The following is a 27,275-nucleotide window of genomic DNA, read 5'->3' on the forward strand; positions in this document are numbered from 1 at the left end:
ATGAAATCATACAATATGTATTCTTGTGTCTGACTACTTTTGTTCTATATTATGTTTATTCATATTGTTGCATTCATAATACTTTTTTATGAATCAGTGTGAAAGATTAAGGTAAAATTAGGGGGTAAGACTGGGAACAGGTCTTCCAGTTAAGAGTGTGACATTAGAAAAATAGATTACATCAAACAGCAACATTTTTAAATTTTCCACCCTGCTTGGGGTTTTTCGAGGTAGATTAGATGATCCTAATTATTTTTTAGTTGTGAAACAGGTATTATCAAAGAAACGTTGGGTGGGGGATCTAAATTGAAGAGGGGAGGGTGAAGAGTAATTATCCCTATGAGTTGAAGTAGCATGTTTAGCAGACTCACAGAGTAAACCCGGTGTGAGGTGGAGCAAATTATGTAATCTCCCTGGTCACTGTTTTCCCAATCTGTAAAATGAGAATAGTAACAGTTGTCATCAAAATTAGGTAAGTGAATGTAAAGTGCATTGTACTGTCCCTGACTCTTCAATGCACACAAAAAAAATTACTTCCCATCAACTAGGTTCAAATGAATCAGGAGGCTTTGCTAAAATTAAAAATAGCAAAGTTTCATTCAAGTGTCTAGTTTTGCAAACTGAAACACACTTAGGCAATACCCAGAGTATTCTGAAGAAGAGAGAAGTTTTAGAGTTTTTATAGTAAAAAGTGTATTTTTGAGAAGAGTTAGTCCTGCATTCCTAGCCTCTGAATTGATCTGAGGTGGCAATCTTTCAGGTGTCCAGTGGTCTGGTTCATTAACTGAGTTGTACCAATGGTTACCTATGGAGTTCATGTACAACCAGGCATGTGAATCAGGTGAATCAGGGATTCACCTGACTAGTTAAAGCAAGAATAGAGTCGTTTCCTTATGCTTCAGCCTACTTGATTTTAATCATTTAGCAGCTTGACCATAGTGACTCCATTTTATTTAACTCTTCCTCATTCCTTTCCACTACCTTCCCTGTTTGAATACAGATCAGAACGCTAGTAATTGGGAATTAAGTGGTGTCATATTTCCTTAGCATTAAGCCTCTCTACCTCTTCAACTTGGAATATAAAGAGGTGTAAAACAGGTTACAGACTTTGGGAAGCAAAAGCTGAGAATAAGTGTAGTACCATCAACTGGCATCCTCCACAGTTCAAAGTTAGCTTTTCGATAATCCCTGATTCACCTGTAGAAAAGCTTTCCTTTGTCAGGGTATTGATCCCGACTCCCACTTCACTCACCCAATCCTACCAATTGACCCAAGCCCCAAAAGCCTCACTAGAGTCCCCCCACCCCTTCGCATACTCTGTCCCCACCACCCCCCACCCCAAACCCCGCCCAGACCTTTGGTCAGATACACTTACTAGACAGGTCTAATGCCTAAAGTGCCCATGTCATTCAAATCATAGCTCCAAAACCACGGCACAGAGTAGACCCTCGCAATTAGGCTGGAATAAATTTTCTCTTAAAAGTTGAAGGGCACACTGGTGCTGAACTCAACAACTTCAAAACCTTCGATCCACAAAAATGAACTTAGCAATCGTGTTAGGCTTTACGGTGTTGTCTTAACGTCCTGACATCCAATTATTCTTTCAACAAATAATTAGCGCCAAGAACGCTCTAAGTTGGGAAACGAAGGACTGTAAAGTGACCCTAGGAGCCGAACCGCTTCCGAGATAGGTTCACTCCAAAGGACCCCGTTGCCTCTCCAGCACAGCCCCATTGGCTGGCGCAGGCCTTTCCCCCGCGACTGCGCTGGCCGGAGCGGGGAGGGGCGGGCTCGCCAGCCCTTCCGCGCACCGGATTGGCCAGGCCTTGAGCCTCCTGTGCACGTGAGAGTCTGGGGCTGGAGCCGATCAGCGAGCCGGTAAGCCTGCCGATCAGCCTGCGGGCAAAGTGTCCCTAGGGGGTGTTGGGGCGGAGTGTGAGGAGGGGCGCTGCTTCCGGGAAGCAGCTCCGCCCCCAAGTGTGCTGGTGAGGCTGGAGTGCGTGATAGCAGTGGCGGTGGCGGGAGACTCGCAGCCTTTGGCAAGTAGGTAAGGCGGGCCGGACTCTGGGAGGTGACGGGCTCGGAGGTGGGGGCTGTGGCACCAAGAATCCCGCGTCCCCAGACCCATATTGTGCTGGTGCGCCTGAAGCGCTGGCAGTGCAGCCGGAGATCCGTCCTGCGGGGCCGGTATTTGGGCTCTTAGAGGTAGATTGTCGTACTGCAGCCGGGCTGGGGTCTCCGCGGGGCCGGAGCCCTTGAGGGCAGCTGTCCGGGCTCCGCGTCTTCTCTCTGGGGTTTACTCCCTTGGACACGGCTGAAGTAGTCTCTCTCTAAGTGCAGAGCGCGAAGTGCCATCGCCGAAGAGGGAGGGAGGTAGAAAGAACAGCCGTTTTGTGCTAAGCTTGTACGTACGTTACATGCATTGGACCATTCAGTCTTTACAACAGCCCATTGAGGGCGGTTCGAGTCCCCATTTACCAGATGAGGAAGCTGAAGTCACACAACTGGAAAGTGACAGCTTAGGTTTGAATCCACGTGTGCAGAGTCCAAAATCCACACAAACATCATGCTGCCAGCTGCAGGCAGGTTTAGAGCCACCGGTCTGCTTCTCTGCCCGACCCCCTCCGCGCAGAGCTCTCCACAGCTCTGCTTTGAGCTCTGAAATCTCTACTTACAGTATAAAAGGGTAACGGGGGGCACTGAAAACTGGGCTGCTGGAGACCTGGATTCCAGCCCTAGCACTGCCACGGACCCCTGCACGATCTTGGGCCTGTGTCTGTCCTTCTTTGAACCCAGTTTCACCATCATTTCGATGATGTAACCTGGCAGAGTCTCCCCACTGCTCCCAAGAGCTGAGCCCAGAGGAAACTGGGCTCTTCAAAGCTCTAGGTCAAGGCCCAGGTCTCATTCTTGTTTTTAATTCCTGTATGTAGCCCTGGGACCGGCCCAGAGTAGATATTCAGGAAATGTGAGTTACATAAACAAATCCGTCCCTTTGCAGAACTGCCTAACAGCTGCTGCCTTGGGCCCCTCTGGGGCTTCGGATTTTTCAGCCCTGACCACCTTCTACCTAGCTGGCCCTCCTGACTGCCTCCTCCCCAGCGAGTGGCAGAGCCTGCCAGAGCTGGCAGCAGCTCCCCAGCCCTCGTGCCAAGACCACAGCCTCTGGAATCCTCAGCAGCACACAGCATGGGGGGTTCAGACCCTGCAGCTCTTTCTCGGGCCCCCCTGGTGGCGGCTCTGAGGGCCTGACTTAGCTTACTCCCAGGTTAGAACTTGTCTTCTAAGGAAGGGAATACCTTCACAGTCAGTCTGAAGCGCTACTTGTCCTTTAGTAGCCCCTCTTCCACGAAGCCATCCTTGACTCTCAGAGAACACAGGTCCCTCCCACAGCAGCTGGTCCATCCCTCTATTGTAGCATCTGCGTGGTGATTATTTCTCCCTCACAGAAGCTGCTCGGAGGCAGGGACCTCCCGCCCCCCCGCCCAACCTGGGCGGTCTTGGAAGACCCTGTAGCCCACACAGATTTGAGGCAAAGCTATGACTGCAAGCCAGGAGATCTAGTTCCAGCTCAGTTCTACTTCTAATGTAAAAATAGCGACATGTTTACTGTGTGCCTAGACACATACCTCTTCACTATCTCTAATCTCTGCAGCTTTGCCAGTTTGATAGTTTAAATCCCATTTTATAGATTACAAAGTGAAGAAACTGAAAAGCCAGCAACCTTTCAGGGTCACATTTAGAGCACAGGCCAGACCCGGGGCTCCTTGACCCTGAAATATGTTTCTTTCCTGCACCACCCTATCCAGCCTTCCAGCTAAGCTAAGCTGTTCTAATGTGGCTGAGCATGGTACTGGGTCCCATGGTGACTTGCTATTGACTTCATTGAGGTGTCACAGGATTCAAGCTGTGGCTTGTAGGCTCCCTTGATTTCGGAGAAGTACCCTCCCAAGTGTATGGAAGTCTCCCAATCTTTTAGGGACTTTTTGCAATGTCCAGGCACAGCTTTGGTTCTGCAAACAGAGATGCGGCTCTGTTGCTGAGAGATGTTTTTCACCTCCACAGATACTGATTCAGCACCAGTTGTAACAGAATGACCATTGCGATGTAGGTAATGGTGCTGGACTAGAAGCCAGGAGGTCCCCTAGTCAAGCCTAGCTCCATGCCTGACTCGCTGTGCAGTGTCAGGCAAGTTCTGTTGCCTCTCTGCACCCAATTTTCCACATCAGAATGTAAGAGTTAAACAGGATTGGTGATTTTCAATTTAATTATTTTTATTACTGACACCCATTTCTCAAGTCAAATCTCTGAATCTTAAAATAAAAAATAAGAAAAAACCAGATTAAAGTGAGGCCTCCCCCTCACCAGTCTCTCCCTCCTCCCTTACCCCACCCCCCCAACCTCCAGTCTCCTTGGGGTGAAATTTGGACTGCAAAGTTCCTAGGCGTTCCTGCCTTGTTGTTTCTGATAAACAGAAGCCATTTGCTCCCTCCACCTTCTAAAGTAGAAGCAAGGTTAAAGCCAGTGGAATGCAGCTTTGAATCCTAGAAGTGGGGAACCTGTTTACAAAGGTTGCTGTCTGAGAGGTGAATCAGAGACATGTGCAGACCCAGCTTCAAAACCTGACATTGAGCAAGTTCCTTCACCTCTGTGAACCTCCATTCCCTTATCATTAAAAGTTAGAACGATTCTCTGCAATTAAATGAGATAATGTGCACAGTGTATGTAAAGTAACTAGATCAGCCCATAACACATGTTCAGTATGTTTTTCTCTTATTTCTTCTATCTCTCCAGCCACCAGAGCAAAGATAGTGAAGCAGAGAGGTGCCTACTGAATCAAGTGCTTACCAGTACTATTGGATAAAACCCTGCACTCATTGTCTAGAACCAATTCAAATGCTGGCTCACTCACTGACTAGCTGTGTCGTCTTGGGCAAGCAACTTAAGTTCTCTGAGCTAGGCGAATCCATGGCAGACCTGAGAGCAAAACCTTGCACAAAATGGGTGCTCAGGACTTTGTAGTTGGGGAATGATGGCTCATTTGAGGGTTGGAACAACTTTGGGGGGGCCTGGCTTGCTCCTGCATCAGCTGATGTGGCTGGCTCAAGGGTGGGGCGGTGGGGTGGGTCCCTGTGTGGCTCCTGATAACCCCAACCTTGCCTGGGAGGAGGATCGGATAAAACGGGGCCTGGAGGACTGTGGGGAGAAAGGCGTCTTCAGTGTAGAAAGGACTCTGCAGGCCTCGGGAGTGTGTGACCTTGGATAAGTCCCTGCTCTGAGGTCCCACTCACACAAGGAGAGATGGGTGGCTCTTGGCTGTGTGTTGAGTGTGTTTGTTTTTTTTCCTATTTAGCTACTGCCTGTTTCCCCAGGCGCCTTGTCTGAAGGTAGAGTGGAGGTACATTGACCACCAATCTGTACAGACACCAATCTGTAAAGGTGTCTTAAGATTGAAAAATGAAGCAGGCAAATTTATTGAATACAGCAGAGTTTATTATAGGGTAATTTACTTACAGGAAGATTGGCTCATAGCAGAAGAGATGAGCCAGCAGGCTGCGCAGGTTAGTCTTCACTGCTAGGCAGTGCTCTACAAAAAACACTTTCTAGTATAGCTGAACTGCTAACAGTTGACAAGACAAAGGGACAAAGAATGCAGCGAGCCAGGAACCGTATCTCCTGGAAGTCTTGTGATGGATAATTGCTTAGAATTAATGCCAACACCTAGTTCGATATTAATTTCGGTTGCTATATCATTCTGACCATTTACTGATAGGAATCTCTACAGTTACATTAGGTAAGCTTACAGGACACGGCTAATCATTAACTTTGAGGCTTTGGTGCTGCCTGAGACTAGTTAGGTCAGAGTTCTCAGCACAGAAAAACAAAAGTAGGAGTACAAAGATGGAGTCAGTTTTGTTCACATTAACGTCTCAATACACCTCCAAAAGGAAGTGTCTAAAACGGAGCTCTCCAGCTCCTCTCCAGGCTCTGCTCCCCACTACCCTCTTCCTGCCTTGTTCCTGTCTCCATTGCCCTTCGGGTCAGACAAGCTCAGAATGGCCACCTCAAGAGTCTGCCTCTTGGCCCTTCTCTGCCCCTCTGACCCCATAGCCTCTGTGTTCCTCTGCTTCCAACCTGCTGTGCTCGGCCTGTAAGAATTTTCCTCCTAGAGCCAGGCTCTGACCAGGCCCCTCCCCCGGCCCCTGGTCCGAAACCTTCCCTGTACTCAGCCTGGCCCCCTCTCATCCCCTCCCCTCCATACACATGGCTCAGTGGCTTCCTAAGTCCTGAGAACAGGCCATAACCCACCCTCACGCCGCTCCTTTCTCACCTTTACTCCTGAGGGAATGCTCTTTCCTTTCCTTCTGACCAGCTGAACCTACTCATCCTGCAAACCAAGTTCAAGTCCTCATCTTCTTTCAGCAAGCTTCTTCTAGCCTCCAAACTCACACTGGAACCCACAGTTCTTTCAAGGTAGGCTCCTCCTCTCTCAGATGCACCCAGTCAGCCCTACCTCCTAGGGCTGTAGTGCCAACTCGATGAGAACTCATGTGTGCAAGTACCCAGCATGGCCTGGCCCACAGTAGGTGCTCAGGAAACAAATGGTAATGCCCCAGGCATTAATTGTCTCGTGTTCCAGTTAATTAAATATTTACTGCATGGCAGAGTGTATGGAGAAGGCAAAAAATGAACTCACTGTGGACCCTGCCCTGCAGAAGCTCTGTCTGTTGGGACAAGATAAGATAGGTCCACAGAGACCTGTTATAAAAGGGAGAGTGTGACCTGGGCAAGAAAAGCAGCTTTAGTGGGAGAGGGAAGGAGCAAGTGCCTTATGGAGAACCCGGGAGGATTTGGGGCTGAAGCTGTGGAGCGAGCACACGCCTTCCAGATAAAAGGAACAGGGCGAGCAGAGCCAGAAGCACGCCAAGTGTGGCTTGTGTGAGGCAGCCAGAGGCCCTAAGGCTGGAAAAGATGGCAGCCGTGGCCACTCTACAGGGTGTGTCTCTGTCTGTCTGTCTGACTGTCTGTCAGGCACGGAGCTATTTAACCCTCTTAATGTGTGTCCTGCCTGACAAGAAGTCCATGCACTAAGGGGTTAACTGCTTTTCTCTAGAGGTAGAATTACAAGAGATTTTTTTCATTTGGCTTATCTAAAATTTCTGCCAAGTACATGGACATTTTTCATGGAATAAACAAAGTATAAATGTTGGCTAAATGAGTGCTTCTCTTACTAGCTTCCAGTCCAGCCAAGATTGACCCTTTGCTAACGCAAAATAAAAATGAATTACTAGAAAAATTTATTTTAGAAGAAAAAGAGAGACCATATAAATACTAGCCCAGATTTTATATTATCAGGTTCAAATTGCTGTGGAATTTCCTTAGGCCTATTTTTATTTCTTTACTTATAGGCCAACAGGGGTTGGGGAAGCACTCCTTGGGGAACATGGGGGCGGAGAGCAGGAGAGGCAGGAACCCGGGAGAGCCTGCCTGGCTCTCCCCTCCCTGGGGACAGGGACCATGTCTCACGCTCCTCCCCTTGCCCCCACACAGCTGAGCATCCAGCAGCTATCCCAGGGGTCCTCACTTCCAACCAGCCGCCGCCCTGTGCCCTCGCTGCTCACCATGAAGCCCCAGTCTGTTCTGCACAGCGGCTACTTCCACCCACTGCTTCGGACCTGGCAGACAGCCGCCACCAACCTCAGTGTCTCCAACCTCATCTACCCCATCTTTGTAACGTGAGTCCCCAGAAGGAGCCGAGTCTCTCACCGCAGGGGGTGGGTGTGAGTGGGTGGGTGTGGGTGGGTGTGGGTGTGGCCAGAGCAGGCCTCTGTTGCGGGTGATAAAGTGAGCTGTCAGCTTAGAGTTCAAGGTATTGGAAGTAGCCTCTTGGGTTAAGGACAGCTGTCTTGGGAACAAAACAAACCTTGAAAAGAATTCAATCTTCCCATCTGGAAAATAAGAATAACCCTTACCCGCCATCCTGAGCTTTTGAATGAGACAGAAGCTGAGAAGGTAGTCTGTGGATTGTAAAGTGCGCGCTGTACATGTAACAGGTGGCAGTCATGATTATTAAAAACAGCAACAGCTGACATTTATTAAGTATTTGCTATGTACCAGGTACTATGCTAAGCATCTACATCTATTGTTTTTCAATCCTGACAGCATCCATATGAGGAAGGTATGGGTACTATCCCCTAGATTGTCATCTCCACGAGGGCAGGGATTTTGTCTGTTTTATGCACTGTTATACTGCCAAAGCCCAGTACAGTACCTGGCATATAATAAGTGCTCAATAAATATGTAGGGCCCTGGCTGGTGTAGCCCAGTGGATTGACTGCCGACCTGCGAACCGAAGAGTCGCCACTTTGATTCCCAGTCAGAGCACGTGCCTGGGTTGCGTGCCAAGTTCCCAATAGGGGGGCGTGCAAGAGGCAACCACACATTGATGTTTCTCTCCCTCTCTTTCTTTCTCCCTCCCTCTCTGCCTAAAAATAAATAAATAAAGTCTTTAAAAAAATATTTGTTGTATAAACTAATGAGTGAATCCACCCAGGATACAGATGAGGAGCCTGAGGCTCAAAAGGATGGTACAGTTTGGCCAACTTTACCCCGTCAGTGACTGTGATAGCAAGTGAGGACCTTCTGACTTCAGAGTTCATGTCCTTAACCACTTGACTGCTTCCTGTGATTACTCATTTTTTTAGTATAGTTTCTCTTGTTGTCACTGTTATTCTTGTTGTTCCTGTTATTATTTCAGGCCCTGGGCTTGGCCAGGCAGGGGAAACCAGACACTGGACCCTATCCCCGTCCCACCATCTCCATTTCCATGTTCCTTCCCAGCTCCCCACCCATCCCCCCAGTCAGCCCATCATCCCTGGCCCTCCCCACAGCTACCAGTCCATAGCCCACCCCCACTCTTGCAGGGATGTTCCTGATGATGTACAGCCCATCGCCAGCCTTCCAGGAGTGGCCAGGTAGGAGACGCGGTGGGGGCGGCAGGGCGGTGATGGAGGGAGAGATTTATAGGTGGAGTTGCCAGGGAGCAGAAGCAGACCCAGGAGGTAGAAGATCCAGAGGGTCTGGCTTCAACTCAGTAAAGTTGTCCCACGACAGAAAAGGCAGCCTTGTAAAGCGATGGGCCACCCATCACCAGAGGCATCAAAAACAGAACCTCGGAGGGACCTGCCACAGCTGAATCCCGCCGCTCTGCCACTTGGGGCCTCCGCTTTCCCCTCAGTTTGGTGGGAACGTTTTTGCCCCTCGCCCCGCCCCCTGTACTGTGGGGCTTGAGCCCCTCCAGTACCGTGTGCACCCAGGCTCTTAGCAGAGGCATAGTGTGGCGGGGCAGAGAGGGCCGTTGCCCAGGACCTGCCTCGCTTCAGCCCCTTCCCCTGCGACCCACATGCAGGTATGGTGTGAACCGGCTAGAAGAGATGCTGAGGCCCCTGATAGAAGAGGGCCTGCGCTGCGTCCTTGTCTTTGGTGTCCCCAGCAGAGTTCCCAAGGTGAGGAATCAGAAGAGGAGTCGGAGGGGAGGCGAAGGGAAGGTCGGGTGAGAGTGAGCTGAGTTCCACACTGGCCACACCTTCATTCCCGCCTTGTGCTGGCCCCGGAGCTGCAGGGGAATGGACATGGCCCCCGTTATTAAGACAGCACCCAGGTAGGGTTAGAAAGCTAAGCAGAGGTATGACACACAGACTGGGCGAGTCAAGTCTCCTCTGCAACATGGGGACAGTCCTCACTGTGCCTCCTTGTCCAGGGGCTCTGTGGTGATAACAAGGAGAGGGACACGGCTACACTCTGTGGGGGCCGTTGTGCCTCTTGAAGCTTTCATGTGACAGGCACACCGCTTTGTCCTTCCCTGCCACTAGGATGAGCGGGGCTCTGCAGCCGACTCCGAGGACTCCCCGGCTGTCGAGGCGATCCGTCTGTTGCGCAAGACCTTCCCCAGCCTCCTGGTGGCCTGCGACGTATGTCTGTGCCCCTACACCTCCCATGGCCACTGTGGTGAGTCCCCTGCCCAGCCCGGCTGCCAGCTGCACTCCCACTGCCCACTTCCCCCCACAGTAGGGTAGGCCGGGGTCCAGGAGGCTCCCTCAAACCCGGCTGTCTGACCTGCAGGGCTTCTGAGCAAGAATGGGATTTTCCAGGCCGAGGAGAGCCGCCAGCGGCTGGCAGAGGTGGCTCTGGCCTATGCCAAGGCAGGTGAGTGAGTCACCAGCAGGGATGAGGACTTCAGGGCCAGGGAGGTGACAGAATAGACAGGAAGGTTCCAGAGTTCTGAGGTCTGCCCTGTGTCCCTCAGGATGTCAGGTGGTAGCCCCGTCGGACATGATGGATGGACGCGTAGAAGCCATCAAGGAGGCCCTGATGGCACATGGACTTGGCAACAAGGTAGGGGCAGGGGGTGTGGGCAGAGAGGTGAGGAGAGAGCCTGCGGCTGGACCAGCCCTGCCCCCACATCTGCCAAGCATCACAGAACTGAAGGCAGCACAAGACAAGGCCTTCGGGATCTGTCTCAACCTCTGCCCTTGAGATGGGAAAACCAAGGCCCAGAGCTCCGGCAGGACTAGAACACGGGTGCTGTACTTACCAGCCTGGGTCCTTTCTGAGCCTCAACCCCCATTTTCTCCCCACAGGTATCAGTGATGAGCTATAGTGCCAAATTTGCTTCCTGTTTCTATGGACCTTTCCGGTGAGTGGGGACTAGCGGGGGTCTGCTGTTAATTCCCTGACCCGTTAGCCCAAAGCTGGAGCCCACCCTGATGCCTCTGTTTCACAGGGATGCAGCTCAATCAAGCCCAGCTTTTGGGGACCGCCGCTGCTACCAGCTGCCCCCTGGAGCACGAGGCCTGGCCCTCCGAGCAGTGGTGAGTGACCAGAGCTTAAGCCCCAGCCAGCCTGTCCCCCTCCTCAGTCACCTCCCGGGCACTGCCCATACCATACCTCATCCGTTAGGACCGGGATGTGCGGGAAGGAGCCGACATGATCATGGTGAAGCCAGGAATGCCCTACCTGGACATTGTGCGGGAGGTGAAGGACAAGGTGAGCACCGAGCAGAGACAAGGGGGGCTCAGGGAGGTGAGAGAATGTGTCCACGGGTTTTGCAACCTTCGACTGAAGGACTGCAGGATCTCAGAGCTGGACACAACCTGCACCTGTATAGGAACCCGCCCCCCCCCGCCCCTCCCTGCCCCTCCCTGCCCCTACCCAGGAACCACCAGTGGGCAGAAGTCTTTGAACAGCTCTGCTTTGATGGTTTAAAAATAGGCCAGGCTGCCAGCAGCCGTTACTTAGGACATGGGGTTCAAGATGGTCAAAGTTGGGCAGGGAACAAGGGACACTCCCAGGGGCACACCCGCCATCCACTTCTGCCTCCTGCTGCTTCCCTGCAGCACCCTGAGCTCCCTCTCGCCGTGTACCACGTGTCCGGGGAGTTTGCGATGTTGTGGCACGGAGCCCAGGCTGGGGCATTTGATCTCAAGGCTGCTGTACTGGAAGCCATGACCGCCTTCCGCAGAGCAGGTAAGCAGGTTGGGGTGGGGTTTTTGGCTTGTGCCACAGGGACTGATTGGCACTTTGCCCAGAGAGGGAGGTGAAGTCATGAAACAACCTAGAAATACCAGTGATCTAACAGACACAGGCTGAGTGGAAGACACATGTAACTAGAACAGAACATGGAACAGTTATATTTTGCTTGTGAGACCTTGGCCTAGCCCCTTCTCTGAACCTCAGTGCCCTGTCTATAATGGAGATAAGATACCTGGTGCATGGCTCGCATGTGGATTAAATGAGATGATATGTGTAATTGGCACATGCTTATTGCTCCAAAAATGAGAGCTGGTTTTGTTGATATGGCACACAGTGGGGGAAGGGAACTTACAGCTGATCTGTTTCCCCACTGTGTGTTTTATACTTTGGCAAACTGAGGCCCAGAAAGAGAAAACGGCTGGTCCACAGTCGCACAACATTCAGAGCTAGAATTGACCGGAACTGGGCTCAGTCTCATGTTGTGTCACCCACTGACTGTGCCTCTCCATAGCAGCCGCCTTCTCCGCTGGCCCTCATCTCCCAGACGGTCAGCGTCAAAGTTGTTCCACAGCAGAAGAGGCAGCTGATGGTCAGCCCTCCCCCGCTCTCTCTTTCTCTCCCACAAAGGTGCTGACATCATCATCACCTACTACACACCTCAGCTATTGCAGTGGCTGAAGGAATGATGGAGAGAGTGTGCAAGACCCGAGAACTAGGACTTTGCAAGGTCCCGGGGCCTTGGAGAAGTGAAAGCCAAAGTAAATGCTGCATTTAGAACTGTGCCCTGTGCCCTCTTCCTGCTCCCTTGCTGGCAAGTGCCCACGAGCTCCAGGTGGTTTCTGGCAGCATGCCACATCTCACCGCTCGCAGCCACATCTCCATGGGCTCCCCCGAGCTCCTCCGCCCTCCCCAGGGTCACCTCTGAGGCCGCCTCTGCTGCTCTAGCTCCTTCCTCTAGTGTGGCTTTAGTTAGAAAGCTCTCAGGAGTCACAGGCTCAGGTGTGTGGTGCCTGGGAGAGGGGCTTGGAACATTAGGGGAGGAGGAAGGCAGTTGGATCATTGGTCCTCAGAAGCCTCAGGAGCTCTGGAGAACCCAAGGCCTCTGGCAGCATCGCTGGCTACAGGGACTGAGGCTTAGACTGGCCTTCCCAGGTTCAGAGTTGAGTTTTGCTGCGATTCCCCCAGGGCAGTGGCTGCCGGGCTGCCTCAGATCTTCTGCTCCACCCTGAGCCATAAACGCAGAAAAGAATGATTTTAACAAGCTGAAACATTGCCTGAGGATTAAAATGCAGAAGCAAAGAGAGAGTTCCTGACTATTGGAGATGGTACCATCAAAAAGGCTTTTTATTAAAGGAAGATTTTTTTTTTTTTTTTTTGAGAACATGTGCTCTGTGCTCAGGCACAGTGCTGGCACTGAGGATCTAGCCAGACAGACTTCAGCTTGACTCTCTGTGTGGAAGCTATACGAGGAAAATAGGAGAGACGGACAAAGCAGTCACAAACTCTAATCAGTGCTTTGAAGCAAATAAAGGGTCTGAGGCGGGAAATGACAAATGGGGAGGTTGGGGGGATCCCCCACCCCGCCGAGGTCAAAGACAAGGAAGGACCCTTACGCCACCAGAAGCCGTGAGGATGACACCGAGTGTGCAAAGATCCTGCAGTGAGAGGACCTTGGCAGCACTGCTGGGGGCTGGGGGCAGGGTAGGATGGGTGACAGGGCTGGAGGTTAGAAAGGGAGATCCCGCACCTTTTAGGAAGCTTGGATTGTATCTTCCATCTGGTACAAAGACAGCTGATGGATCTTAGCCAGTTATGCACGGTCCAGTGTCGCCCGTTTTGCTGCTATGGGGAAAATGGAAGAGTACAAGAAAAAGCCTGATTACAAGGCTACGGCAGACCCCAGGGAGCGATGGTGGTGACCTGGACCATGGTGGTGGCTCTGGAGATAGGAGGAAACATGTATTCAGGAGACATTTTAGAGAAAGAATTAGCAGGTTTTGCCAGTGCTTTAAATTGGAAGGGGTGGGGGGATGGCGGTTGGTCAGCGGTAAGGCACCGGGAGGAAATTAGGATGCCTCTATGGGTTTCTGGCTTGAGCAACTGGATGAGTGGTTTCAGTTTTCTCCTGAGACTTGACATAGAAGTTCCCCCCTGGCAAAAGTTCAGGCACAGCTAAGGAGGGACCTGTTCACAAGTCCACCCCACTATCTGCAAAGTGACAGGGTTTCCCAACTCTGGGCCCATAGTAAGTTCAATTTGGACTATAAAGTTATACAACCCATTTTAAAATCTAGAATTATAAACCTCCGGCAGCTTTTGCAGTCAGACCAGTCTCCGACTCTTGGTAGTCTTCTCCAGAGCTGTGGCCGACTTAAATGAAGACGTAGTTTCAGCCTGCAGGGAAGTGGCCAGCCAAAATCAGTGCTGGGAGAGTCACAGAGCTGGGCCTCCCAGGGAACCTGAGCCGGACGACCACCTAGGCACCTAAGCTCACAGGGGATGAGCCACTATTGGCTCAACGCCTTGGGCCTTCGGCCAGACTAGAACCTTTGACCATCTTAGCTTCTTGGCTTCCTGTCTCCTGGCCCCTGAGCTCGTTTCTAGTTAAAATGATTAGTGTGAAAAGGAAGATTCTTCAAGACCATTCCAGACTCATCATTGCCAGTTAAACACAGGGCCTGGCTCTATTCTAGGCACAGAAGACAGTAGAGAGACTGCCCTTGAGGAACAGAGGGTCCACAGGAAGCAAACAACTCTGTATCCAGACCCCCTTCCCCCCATCACACACACAGGGAGCAGCAGTAAGTGGAGTGAGTCTTCCTGAAAACCGGGAGGCATGTGTGTCACCGGTGACAGAGTGAGAGGTGCTATGAAGGCCGTCACCAGGACATGACCTGGTTTGAAAGGTCAGAAAATGCCTCCCTGAAGGATTGATATTTAAGCTAGACCTGAAGGGTGAACAACCAAGCTAAAATGTGTTTGGAGAAGAGCATTCCCAGGCAGAGGGAATCCTGGGGCTAGAAAGAGCTAGAAAACGAGGCTGGGGTGGCTGAAGCACAGCGAAGGATGGAGAAACAGGTGGCCTGAACTGAGTGAAGAGACCTCAAAGGCCATGTCAGCCTTTTCAAGTTATTCCAAGAGGAAGGAAAGCCAGTCGCAACCATTTAAGTAGGGGGACGACTCTCTAATTGGCATTTTCTGAAAGCACTGAAGCAAAGTGCAAATGACAGACTTTGTGGTCCGCACGGGAGTAGTGACGAATGGGGAGGGGAATGGACTTCGGAGGTAGGTAGATACCAAGGATGAACTTGGCTCGAGCTCCTTGGCCATATGCAGAGGAGGGGAAGCTGGGAAGAGGGTCAGGGTAGAGGGGAAATCCTAATTTTTGCTGGGGTCTGAATAAGAAAGCTAGGGAGTTTCTATGCCTCACCCTCTAGGCCACTCAAAAGTTTGTGGCAGAACTGAGCCTAGAACCAAAACAGGTTCACCAATAACAGGAAAGCTGGGATTTTAACCCATATAGCCAAATTCCAAGGCTCTTACACTTAACCACTACAACGTACTGCCCCCCAGTAAATGGTAGTAAAATTACTGGTCTAACATGATGCCTTTACTAGCTCCAGTAGTGGGGCAGAACAAGGGTCTAAGTTGCCTGCAATCATGGTCTATGTGAGTGGTGCTCTCCTGAGTCAGGACTTGTCGCCTGGGGTGCCAGCCTTGTATCCCCTCCAGCCACCCTATGTTCTGTCTGCAAAGGCAGTAATGGCCAGGCAGGCAGGCAGAGAAGTTTGGGTGGTCATGGGGGAATCTGGTTCCTCCACAGTCCCATCTCCTGGTGTGTACCCTGCTCTTGCTAGTAGTAATTTTATCCTTGAGCAGAGAACTCGGCTTTCACAATTAGCATTGCATATTATCCTCGGGCTTCCAGGCGTCACAGCAGATTCGTGAGCATGCAGGGGCCTCTTCACAAGACATTTTCCTATTCCTCGCTCAGATGCACCAGCTTGAACCAGAGCTTGCTTGTTTCTGATAGGACCTTCGCAGGTCACAACAAATAGCCAACCATCCTCACTTTTTGCTTTACCAAGATCCCTAAAACTACAACCTCAGTGGTCATATGGTTGAGGGTCCCAAAAAGCAAGAGCATGTTAACCAGCCAATTTATTACCAATATTCAATTAAAAAAAAAAAAGGAATCCTGGCTGCTCCATACCCCATGTGGACTTGGCCAATTCCACGGCTAGGACCTGTGACTTGCAGCACCCCATAGTCTATCCTGTTTTGGGTACTCTTGGTTACAAGTGACAGGAACTAAATGCAGTAGCAAAAATGGAAATGATTGGTTTTTATAAATGGATTGTAATAAGTCAGGTGTGGCTAAATCTAGGGTCAGAGGCTTGCACCGAGACTTCTGTTCCTTCCTAGCTCTGATTGCCTCAGCTTGGCTTTATTCTAAGGTGGTTTTTGCCACTTGACAGTAACATGATTCTTAGATGGTCCTTTAGACTTAGAATTCCAGAGAAAGATATTTTCAGCCCTGTGATTCACGTAGCAAATCTCTGGAGGTTTGATTGGCCCTGCGCGGGTCCAAAGGATGGCCTCTTGGCTTAGTCACTAAACAAGGAGATGGGAGATGTGATGCAAGGTCTCCCTCCTTACAAGGAGGCTGGTGAAGTCTCAGAGCTTTTGTGCACGTGGTCCCCTTTGCCCAGAAACACATCTCCCCAAAAGCTGGATGGCTGTCTCCTTGTTAAAATTTTGGCTTACCTGGCACTTCCTCAAGACAACCTCTCCTGACACCCAATTTAAAGTCATTCCCCAATTAAGTTCAGTGGATATAATAAAAGCCAAAATAATAATAGCTTAAGATGGAAGATTTCTGAGCAGTCCAGAGCTGTGTCAGCCGAAGGTCTTGGCTCCTGCCTTATCAGTCACCATCGACACATCTCCCCTCCCACCTCATGATCAAAGATGGCAGGTCCAGTTCCCACCAACAGGTCCTCTTCAGCTGTCAGGAAGAAGAGAAGGGCCCATGGAGGGCACAACCCAAAAGTTGCACACATCACTTCTGTGCACATGCCCTTGTCTGAACTTAGTCATGTGGCCACATCTACTAGTACACGCTAGGCTGGAAAATAAGAGTCCAGTGGGGCAGCCAGGCACTCAGCTAAAACTCAGGGGTTCAATTGCTAAGGAGGAAGAAGAGAATGGACATTGGGGCAGATGACCATCCCCATCACATGGAGAATCACAGAAACAGTGGTCAGAATATCCAAGTAAAGAGGTCTTTAGAAATGGGAGACAGACCCAGAGAAGGGACTTGCTGAAATGCACACAAGCCAGCAACAGACTGATGCTGGGATTCAGGTCTCCTAACTGCAAGTCCAGTGCCTAAAACTAGAGAAGGAATTGTAAAGGGGTGGGGTGATTGATTTTAGAGGAACTTTGACTTTTTATGTATTATCTTAGCTGCAACTTTATATCATGTATGATATATATCTACCAAGGATTTGTGTAAATAAATGAAAACTTGGCCAATACATATATGAAAAGGTGTTATCTTCATTAGTTAACAGAGAAATTCAAATTAAAACCACAATGAGATAGCACCATACATCTGTCAGAATGCCTAAAATTGTTGAGAATGTGGAGCAATTGGAACTCTCAGATATTTCTGGTACAACCACTTCAGAAAACTGGCACCATCTTCCAAAGCTGGACATATCCTTGTTATCTAGTGATTTCACATCTAGGGATTTACCCAACAGAAACGTGTACATGTATTCACTAAAAGACATATTTGAGAATGTTCATAGTAACATTTTCTAATATTGCAGTAACCAGAAACTGGAGATAAGCCAAATGTCATCAACAGTAAAATGTAGTACATTCATATAATGGAATGTTACAGGTATGACAATGAAGCCTACACACAGCAACATGAATGAATGAAACTTATAAATAAAATTTTGAGCAACGAAGACAAGACTGCCTGTTGTATTATTCCATTTTTATACAGATCAAAAACAAGTAAATATGCAATTAAAAGTCAGGATAGCTCTAGCTGGGTAGCTCAGTGGTTTAGTCTCATCTTGATACACCAGGGTTGTGGGTTCCATCCCTGGTCAGCGGCACATACAAGAATCAACCAAAGCATGTATAACTAAATGTAACAACAAATCAATCAATCTCTCTCAAAGCCAATAAATTAAAAAAGAGGATAGGGGTTAGCCTTTGGGGGCGGAGGGGTAAGCAACAAGGAGAAGACAAGGGCACCAGAGTTCTAGAAATGTTCTTTTTCTTGGTTTGGGTGCTGGTTACACAAGTATGTCCAATATGGAAAAGTCTGAGGACATTTACACTTCTTTACACGTTTCCATATGCATTATATATTTCTAATAAAAGTTAACTTTAAAAAATATGTGGATGAAAATTTAAAAGTAAAAAGACATGTCTGGGGCACCCAGCCTGGGTTTACTTAGTGCAGCAGTTTTGGTGTGAGAATCTCAAGAGCCTTCCTGTACTTGTTTTCTCAAAAAGAAATAACCAGCATCTAGTGTAGTGACATAACAGGTATCTCCAGGAGCCATCACCAGGCCAGGGCTCACAGGACAGATCACGCTCTGAAACCTCTGAGGACTTAGTGAGGACACGACACCTACTAAGTGTACTCATTTTTGCTTTTGTTGTTTTAATATTTTTTTAAATTAATTCATCTTTTAGAGAGAGGAGAAGGGAGGCAGAAAGAGAGGGAGAGGAACCGATGTGAGAAACATCGATCCATGGCCTCTCACATGCCCCCAGACAGGGACCTGGCCCACAACCCAGGTATGTGCCCTGACCAGAAATCCAACTGGCGACCTTTAGGTTTGCGGGGTGATGCCCAGCTTACTGAGCCACACCAGTCAGGGCAAATTTTATTTAAACAGGCAAGTCAGAAGCTTGTTTCAGAGTAATGTGGCCCTGTCATGGGCTTTACGGTGACACACAAGTCTCCTTTTTCTCTGCTGAAAAAGTTAACTCAAAAGAAAGGCAGAGCCTAAAGGGCAGTAAAATAAACAAGATTTTAGGGCCACAGTTCCAAGGGGCACATTCACATGGATTGCAATGGAAATGCCTCCCTTATGTAATGGGTGCCCTGAGTTGCAAGTAACCGAACGAAACCCTTAATGGCTCAGGTGACTCAATTATCTCAACAGAAGAGAACCACCTACTTCTCAAAGAGCTTTTCCATGTGCTCTCATTTGATCCTGATGGAGACATGCTGTTTATATATGGAGAGACAGGTTCCAGGGACACAGTTAATTATCTTGGAAATGAACGTTTAAACTAACTTGAATTTCAGTTGGAAGTTATTTTGCCCTGTCCCTCCATTTTGCATATTGTGAGGTTGAGGCCCAGAGAGGAAAAGAATTTAATGGAGGGCTCACAGAGAGTCAGGTGACAGAGCTGGGAGCAGAACCTAAGCGCCTGGGTCCTAGCCTGGCAGCTCCATTGGTTGGAGCATCACCCCGTGCACCCAAAGGTTGCCGGTTTGATCCCTGGTGAGGTCACGTATGTGGGAGGCAGCTGATCAACATGTCTCTCTCTCTGTCTCTCTCTCTCTCTCTCATCAATGAACATATCCTTGGGTGACTTGGGTGCGGATTTAAAAAAAACCCTGAGGGATTGGGTTTCAGGTGATACTGAAAAGTGTACAGTCTCAGACATTGTTGGATTCTGGGAAATCCCATCACCCTTCCCACTCCCCCTTCTGGAATCATGCTTATGATGCAGGAGTTTTGCTGCTGAGCCCCTGGAATCAGGCTCTCCCTTGGGCCCCAAGGTCCGCGAGTCTGCACTTTGGACCCCTTCCCAGGCCTGAGCCCAGGGACGGTGAGGCCGTTCTGAATGAAGTGAACAACAGAACAACAGACCAGCCTTGGAAAACAGGAGAAAGTTTTGTGAAAGAAAGAGAGAGAGAGAGAGAGAGAGAGAGAGAGAGAGAGAGAAAGGGGAAGAAAGAAAACAAAAGGAAAAGAAAAAAGAAACGAAAGAAAGGGAAAGGAGGGAAAAGGAAAAGAAGAGAAAAGGAGTGGGGTGGAGGGGAGAAAGTAAGAAAATTGTATGCATTATGTGTATGCTCCTAGAAAAACGTCTGATAGCATAATAACCAAAACTGCCACTGCAGCAACCCCTGGGGAATGAGTGGGGAGGAAGGAGGCCCTCCTTTTCCTCCCCACCCCCAAGGCCACTTCCCTTGCTCAGCAAGCATGTTGGGGCCCCAGTACTTTGGTACTTGCTGGTTCCTTACCTGTCCTTTAATCTTCACCTGGCTGCCATTCAGGTCTTCACTCCTCCCCAACCGTCTCCTTCAAAGATTGCCTCCGCTCCCCCATCCCCCTTCACTATTCTTCATATCGTTGCTTTCAGTGCCTCCAGAGCACTTGTGGTTATCTGAAATCTTATTTACTTGATTTTTATCCGCCCCCACCCATGATCTGTAAAGACAGGAACTCTGTCTTGCTTCCCACTATATCCTCAGTGAAGGACAGGGTCAGACAGAGAGCAGAAGCTCAATGAGTACTTAGTGAATGAGGTTGGGCTTTCCACTTTTTACTTTGTACATTTTGTATTTTTAAACATTTTTGAAACGAGCATGAATAGTGTGTTTTTCTTTCATTAAAAAAAAAAAGAAGCAGCTATGCTACTGCAAAGGACTCTATCCTCAGCAAATCGTTTTGAGTTAGACAAGTTTCCAGCTAAAAGCAGCTCCCTCCAGGTGCTGCATGAGGACTCAAACCAAAGAGGAGTATGGCTTTGGCCAAGTCCACATGGCACTCAGCAAGGCTTGCGGGGACCCAGATCCTCTCTTCAGCCCTGACTGGTGTGGCTCAGTTGGTTGAGGGTCGTCCTACAAAGTGAAAGGTCGCCAGTTGATTCCAGGTCAGGGCACATGCCTAGGTCCCTGGTTGGGGCGTGTGGGAGAAGCAACCTATCATATGTTTCTCTCCCTTTCTTTCTCCCTTCCCCTCTCTCTAGAAATAAATAAATAAAATCTTTTAAAAATCTCCCTCCTCCCAAGTCAGCCAGGGCCCCTCCCCAAAGCGTCCGCACCCAAGGGAGGCGGAGGGGCCTAGGGAGGGAAAAGGGACGCGGTGAGAACGCAGAAAGGAGTAAAGGAGACGACGGGAGGAAGGGCGTGCACAGGGGCGGAGAGGGTGCTAGGTGACAGTGAGAAGGGGGTGCGGCGGAAGGGTGCGAGATGGGGATCGGAGAGGGGACCTAGGAGCACAGTAAGAGCGGGTGACAGAGGGCGCCGGGTGGAGGGAGGTGAAGGTGAAGGTTTGGACAGCGCGCAGAGAGGGTGCGCAGAGAGGGTGCGGCGGAAGGGAGGCAGGAAGGAGGCAGGAAGGAGGCAAGGAGGGGGCGGAGCCGGAGGGGGGCAGGAGGAGGGGCGGAGCTGCCAGGCGGCTGGAGCCGAGGAGCCAAGTTCCCGGCGCCAGGCAGAGTTTCTGCGTCCCTCTCCCCAGCCGGTTCCCGGCTGCGGATTCCTTCTGGAGCTGCTCCCGTACGAGGCAGGTGAGCCCAGGGCCCCTGGGGCGCGCTCCCACTGGTCGGAGCGCGCTGGAGTGGAGAAAGGACCGTCCCACCCCAGGTCACGCCGCAGACGGCAGCCGTAGAGGTTCTGCTCTAACGGCAGGCATACCTGGACTTCGCGGCCACTGAGCCCTAGAGAGGGGGAGGGAGGGTGAGACCTGTCCCCCTACCTCCGGCTTCCAGAAATAGAAAAACCTGCGGGTCGGGAGCCAGAGCCTTTTGGGCTCATCTGAGCCTTGCCAGTGGCTCCTTACCTGACTTTGGGAGAGTTCCGCCCCTCACTGGGCCTCCATCTCCCCACCCGCAAAGTCATAGGGGTCTTTCAATGGGTCTCTTCTAAGTTCCAAACAGACTTTGATTCATTTCGTTGACCAGCTTACTCTAAGTAATGTCCCGGATTCACGAGCCCCGTCCTTTCTCCTGAAAACGTGGCTGCACCCTGACTTCTGGACCCTCAGGTTTCAGCTGGAAACTTGAATCAACTCTGGGGGTGAAAGCTGCATCTAGCCGGGGGACAGCAAGCGGAAGATTTTGTTTCCTTTGCGTTGAAGCACTAATCCTTTCACTGCTGTCCACCCAGACAGATGTTACTACCTCCATTAAAGGTGAAGGTGGGGCGCAGAGAGGCTTAGAGACAGGTAGTACCAGGCTGCTCTGTTCTGCTCATTGTCCTATGCGGTATAGGTTTGCCAAAAACAGATTGTTTTTTAATTCTGAAGATTCCCAGTAAATTCTAATTGTATTTTTTAAAGGATATTTTATGATTATGGCTATTACAGTTGTCCTGATTTTTCCCCTTTTGCCCCCCCCAAACTCCCGACTCCCTCGTGTAATTTCCCCCATCATTTTTCATGGCCATGGGTCATGCGTGTAAGTTCTTTGGCTTCTTCACTTCCTACACTGTACTTTACATCCTTATGGCTATTCTGCAACTACATATTTGTAGTTCCTAATCCCCTCACCTCCTCATTCACTCCCCCACACCCCTTTCCCATCTGGCAACCATCAAAACACTCTCCGTGTCCAGGATTCTGTCTCTGTTCATCTTGTTTGCTTAGTTTGTTTTTTAGATTCAATTATTGGTAGATAAGTTTTGGGGCTTTTTGCCATTTTATTGTTCATAGTGTTGTTCTTTTTCTTAAATAAGTCCTTTTCTTTAACATTTCATATAATAATGGTTTGGTGACAATGACCTCCTTTAGTTTTTTCTTGTCTGGGAAGCTCTTTATCTGCCCTCCGATTCTAAGTGATATCTTCATTGGGTAGAGCAATCTTGGCTGTAGGTCCCTGCATTTCATGATTTTGAATATTTCTTGCCAATCCCTTCTAGCCTGCAAAGTTTCTTTTGAGAAAGCAGCTAACAGTCTTATGGGAACTCCCTTGTAAGTAACTATCTTCTCTTGCTGCTTTTAAGATTCTCTATCTTTAACCTTTGGCATTTTACTTATGGTGAGCCTTGGAGTGGGCCTCTTTGCATCCATCTTGTTTGGACTCTCTGTGCTTCCTGGACTTGCATGTCTATGTCCTTCATCAAATTAGGGGAGTTTTCTTTCACTATTTTTTCTTTTTTTCTTTTTTTTCACTATTTTTTCAAGTAGATTTCCAATTTCTTGCTCTTTCTCTTCTTTTGCCACCCCTATGCTGCGAGTGTTGAATCTCTTGAAATTGCCCCAGAGGCTGCTTATACTGTCCTCATTTCTTTTGGATTCTTTTTTCTTCTTGCTCCGATTGGTTGTTTTTTGCTTCCATATGTTCCATATCATTGATTTGATTCTCAGCTTCATCTACTCTACTGTTGTTTCCCTGTAAATTGTCTTTATTTCAATTAGTGTATCCTTCATTTCTGACTGGGTCCTTTTTATGCTGTTGAGGTCCTAAGTTCCTTGAGCATCCTTATAACCAGTGTTTTGAACTCTGCACCTGATAGACTGCTTATCTTTACATTTAGCCCTTTTTCTGGAGTTTTGATCTGTTCTTTCCTTTGGGCCATGTTTCTTTGTCTCCTCATTTTGGCAGCCTCCCTGTGTTTGTTTCTATGTATAAGGTAGTGCTGCTTTGACTCGGTGTCTTGTTAGTGTGGCCTAATGTGGTGTGTTTTCTTTAGGGTCCAGTGGCACAGCCTCCCATTTCACCCGAACTGGGTACTTGAGGTGCGGCCTCTGTGTGGGCTGAGTATCCCCTCCTCTTGTAGTTGAGCCTTGGTTGCTGTTGGCAGATCAATGGAAGGGGTTTACGCAGGCCAGTCAGCTGCAAGGATTGGCTGTGACAACTGACCACGAACCTTCACCCTCCATGTAGGATCAGCTGTGCAGGGGCGCGGTGGTGGTGGTACTCCAGCCTGGTCTGTAGCTGTCCACTGAGTATGCTGGCCTTGGGGTTTCCCAGATGGTGCAGGCCAAAGTCAACCCCCACCTGTGTTTTGTCCAAGGCACCCTACATGAGCTATAGAGCAATTTGAGATGGCTGCTACTTGTTCTGGGCCTGGAGATTCCCAAGCCAAGCTGTGAATCTATGCAGGCTGCTGCTAGTGCTGTGCCAGGGGCTCACTGAGGCCAGCTGTTGTTTGTTTGATAGGATTTAGGAAGTTGTGAAGCTTGAGTCAAGGCCAGCCATTCATTTGGAAAAACAGTTTGGGTGGGCTCGTAAATTTGGAGGGGTGGAATCTCTAGGGATTTCCAAGACGGTCAAAGAGTGTTTGCCAGGTTGATGGAATCTCAGATATGGCACCAGCTTGCTGACTCTTTTGGGGGAGGGTTTAGAAAAGGGACAATGGCCTCTGCTTGCCTTGATGCCAGACACTTCAGTGTCTCCCTGTACACCACTGGTGCCTTTCGAGCTTCTATCCCAGTGCCGGAACTCAGAGTGAATGAGTCTGAGTAGGTGAGTCCGTTGTGGTTCTTTTAAGAGGAACTGCTTGGGACCCAGATGTATCTTCCACTGATTCAATCCCCGCTGATTTTTGCAGCCAGAAGTTGTGAGGTCTTATCTTCCTGGCACTGGAACCCTGGGCAGGGGGGCCTGGTGTGGGGCTGGGACTCCTTGCTCCCTAAGATATCCCTCCCAAATTTTTATCCACCACACATGAGTGAGGGACCAGCCCGTTCTGCGTTTGTGCCCCTCCTACCAATCTGGATGGATATGGTTTCTTTAATTCTGTAGTTGTCAGACCTCCATTCAACTGAATTTCTGACAGTTCTGAGTGATGGTGGTTCTATATTTTAGTTGTAATTTTGATGTGGTTGTGCAAAGAGGGGAGCCATGTCTGCTTATGCTGCCATCTTGACTGGAACTAAATCCTAATTTTCGAGAATTTTTTTTTTTTAATTCAAATATGTCTAAGCGGTGGGAGGGAATGCTGGCTAGAGAGTCTAGTCCTGGTTATGCTGCTGACTCAATGAGATCTTAGGTGAGTATCTGTCCCTCTCTGGCTCAAGCCTTCCCTGCTGAACAGCCAGGAGTTGGTCAGATGGTTTGCAAGGACCCTTCTGCCTTTAGCATTGGTAACAATAGGAATCATAATTGTTTCTGTACCTTGACCTACAAAGCCTTGCCTGAGCTGACTCTTATCTACCTCAAGCACCAGACTCCTTGCCCTGCCTCAGGACCTTTTCACTTGCTGTTTCCAGTGCCAGGCACACTGAATCGCCTCTTTCCTGCACAGTCATTCATTCTTCAGGTCCCCACCGAGAGTTCACATGCATAGGAGGTTCTCTGACAAAGGCTAATGAGGTCCTTGGATTTATAACCTCATGGCTCAGGCTGAATTCGTTAAACTTAAGTGTTCTTGTCATTTGTTGTCTAACGTCTGTATCCCCTATTATTTAATGCCTATAAATGCCATGAGGGCTGAAACCCTGCCCTCTTCCCTGTGCCTAGAAATTTGTTGTGCAGTAACCAGATAAACACAGTTAGTCCAACAATTTTGTGAGGTTGGGTCCTTGTGCTCTTATGCCTGAGGAGACAGTGTTTCAGAGAGACACTCCCAGGGTCCCACAGTGAGTGGGCAGTGCTAGAATTTGAACCCAGTCTGTATGACTCTAAAACCTGAACTTCCACTTTACTGGCATCTCATTCCAGGATCTTCTGCTGTGAAGACATTATCCAAGGGCCAGCAATTCTGGCCCTCAAGGCCTGGAAAGAGACAACTGTTGGATTGTGGAGGTGTGTCTTGTCCAGCTCGGTTTCCTCTTGGCCCTTGGAACCTAAGGCAGACCTGGGGTGGACTTGGCCCCTTCCTGCAGACCCATGGCTCACTGGCGACAAATACGACTGTTGACGTGGGACGTGAAGGACACACTGCTCAGGCTGCACCGTTCTGTAGGGGAGGAGTATGCCTCCAGGGCCCAGGCCCATGGGCTGGAGGTAGAGGCCACAGCCCTGGAACAAGCCTTCAGGCAGGTGTTCAAGGCTCACAGCCACCGCTTCCCCAACTATGGCCTGAGCCACGGCCTCACCTCCCGCCAGTGGTGGCAGGATGTGGTCCTGCAGACCTTCCACCAAGCAGGTGTTCGGGATGCCCAGGCTGTGGCCCCCGTTGCTGACCAGCTGTACAAGGACTTAAGCAGCCCCTGCTCCTGGAAGGTGCTGGAGGGAGCTGAGGCCACGCTGAGGAAATGCCGAAAACGAGGTCTGAGGCTGGCAGTGGTCTCCAACTTTGACCAACGACTAGAGGGCATCTTGGTGGGTCTTAGTCTGCGGGAATATTTCGACTTTGTGCTGACCTCCGGGGCTACTGGCTGGCAGAAGCCGGACCCCCACATTTTCCGTGAGGCCTTGCGGCTTGCTCATGTAGAACCTGAAGTGGCAGTCCATATTGGCGACAGTTACCACTGTGATTACAAGGGGGCGCGGGCTGTAGGCATGCACAGCTTTCTAGTGGTTGGCCCAGGGCCTTTGGACCCTGGGGTCAAAGATTCTGTACCCCAAGAACATATCCTCCCCTCGCTGCCCCATCTCCTGCCTGCCCTTGACCACCTGGAGGGCTCATCCACAGGGCTGTGAGTCTGGTGAGGGAAGTGACTGGGCTCAGCAATCACCGGAAACTGGGAGCCCTTTCCTTCCCGAGATCTGGCCTTTCCCCCCTCCCTGCAGCCTCCATAGTGCATTCTGACTATAAAGCAGCGAGTGCGAGGCTTTCAGCCCTGCCCCACTAACCAGTCCCTGGTCTCTGAGATGGTTCATTCATCACACCTGTGTCCCTTTTCCAGCACAAGTCCCCTTTACTTTGAGCAAGATTCACTGAGGGCCCAACCAGCTTTAAAACCAAGTGTTGATTGGGTTCGGCAAAAAGTCCATTACGTTTTTTTCATATGAAGGCTCTAGTACTTAGCTCTTTGTCATTCAAAACAATGTTGTTAGACTGTATTGTGACAGCTGGCATATCAACATGCATTTAAAAAATACTTATCAAAATCGGTGAATTTTTGTGCAGCTATTTTAATATTGAAAGTGGAAGAAAATACACATTTTTGGTATATTGTGCTTTATTATTTCAAGAAAGGTAAAAATGCAACTGAAATGCAAGATTTGTGCAGTGTGTGGAGAAGGTGCTGTGACTGGATGGGTCAAAAGTGGTTTGTGAAGTTTCTTGATATTATTGACATTTTTGGCCAAATAATTCTTTGCTGTGGGACTATCTTATGCATTGGAAGATGTTTAGCAGCACCCCTGGCCTCTACCCACTAGAAGCCAATAGCAGGAGGTAGCCGACATACTCAAAATACCCAAATCAATAAAGTTATTGGTGAAAATGAAAAATGTGTCTTATTTTACGGAAAAATATAATGGACTTTTTGGCCAACCCAGTACTTTCAAACTTCATTTTAGCAATAGGGCCCTTTTCTCATGGGAGATCTTACGTGGAATCCCAATATGCAACACAGGAAAAGAATGAGAAACTGCTGAGGTTGAAGCAGAGGTCCTAGGTCCCCTCATTCAGGCCCTGCAGCCTCTACAACTCCCCTCACCCCCCACAGCCTGAGGTCAGAGGAACTTACACTGTGCTTAGGGACATGTTCTCTAGGACCACAAAGAACACAATTACAGTCATGAGAAGAAAGTTGATTCTTCCCCACCCCTGCCGTGTGTTAGGTGCTCTGCTAGTCCTTTATATGTATACAGAGCCCTCAGAGCTACCTAGTGGGCATAGGGAGTACGAACTCTAC

General features: G+C 49.5%; 2 protein-coding genes across 4 annotated transcripts; both read left to right on the top strand.

Annotated features, from left to right (window-relative positions):
• Window positions 1–1,859: 1,859 nt before the first annotated feature.
• On the top strand, window positions 1,860–17,518 carry ALAD (aminolevulinate dehydratase). 3 transcript variants are annotated; one of them, XM_054584501.1, is made up of 13 exons: window positions 1,860–2,043; window positions 6,374–6,474; window positions 7,552–7,736; window positions 8,925–8,975; window positions 9,410–9,506; window positions 9,873–10,008; window positions 10,123–10,206; window positions 10,307–10,395; window positions 10,641–10,696; window positions 10,784–10,871; window positions 10,960–11,046; window positions 11,397–11,526; window positions 12,160–17,518. In XM_054584501.1, exons 3-13 carry the CDS (start codon window positions 7,624–7,626, stop codon window positions 12,216–12,218), a joined length of 990 nt encoding a protein of 329 aa, XP_054440476.1. In that variant the 5' UTR covers window positions 1,860–2,043; window positions 6,374–6,474; window positions 7,552–7,623; the 3' UTR covers window positions 12,219–17,518. The 3 variants fall into 3 exon arrangements, with proteins under 3 accessions (XP_054440476.1, XP_054440478.1, XP_054440477.1); XM_054584503.1 differs by lacking the exon at window positions 6,374–6,474 and having other exon boundaries at window positions 1,860–2,047; XM_054584502.1 differs by lacking the exon at window positions 6,374–6,474.
• A 3,462-nt stretch (window positions 17,519–20,980) lies between these two features.
• Window positions 20,981–26,868, top strand: HDHD3 (haloacid dehalogenase like hydrolase domain containing 3). The gene is made up of 2 exons (XM_054584918.1): window positions 20,981–21,093; window positions 25,189–26,868. The coding sequence occupies exon 2, from the start codon at window positions 25,357–25,359 to the stop codon at window positions 26,110–26,112; it is 756 nt and encodes a 251-aa protein (XP_054440893.1). The 5' UTR covers window positions 20,981–21,093; window positions 25,189–25,356; the 3' UTR covers window positions 26,113–26,868.
• The last annotated feature ends 407 nt before the right edge of the window (window positions 26,869–27,275 follow it).

This window comes from Pteronotus mesoamericanus, unplaced genomic scaffold, assembly GCF_021234165.1.
Source record: "Pteronotus mesoamericanus isolate MK-2021 breed Mesoamerican mustached bat unplaced genomic scaffold, CSHL_Meso_final contig_78, whole genome shotgun sequence".
NCBI classification, from domain to species: domain Eukaryota; kingdom Metazoa; phylum Chordata; class Mammalia; order Chiroptera; family Mormoopidae; genus Pteronotus; species Pteronotus mesoamericanus.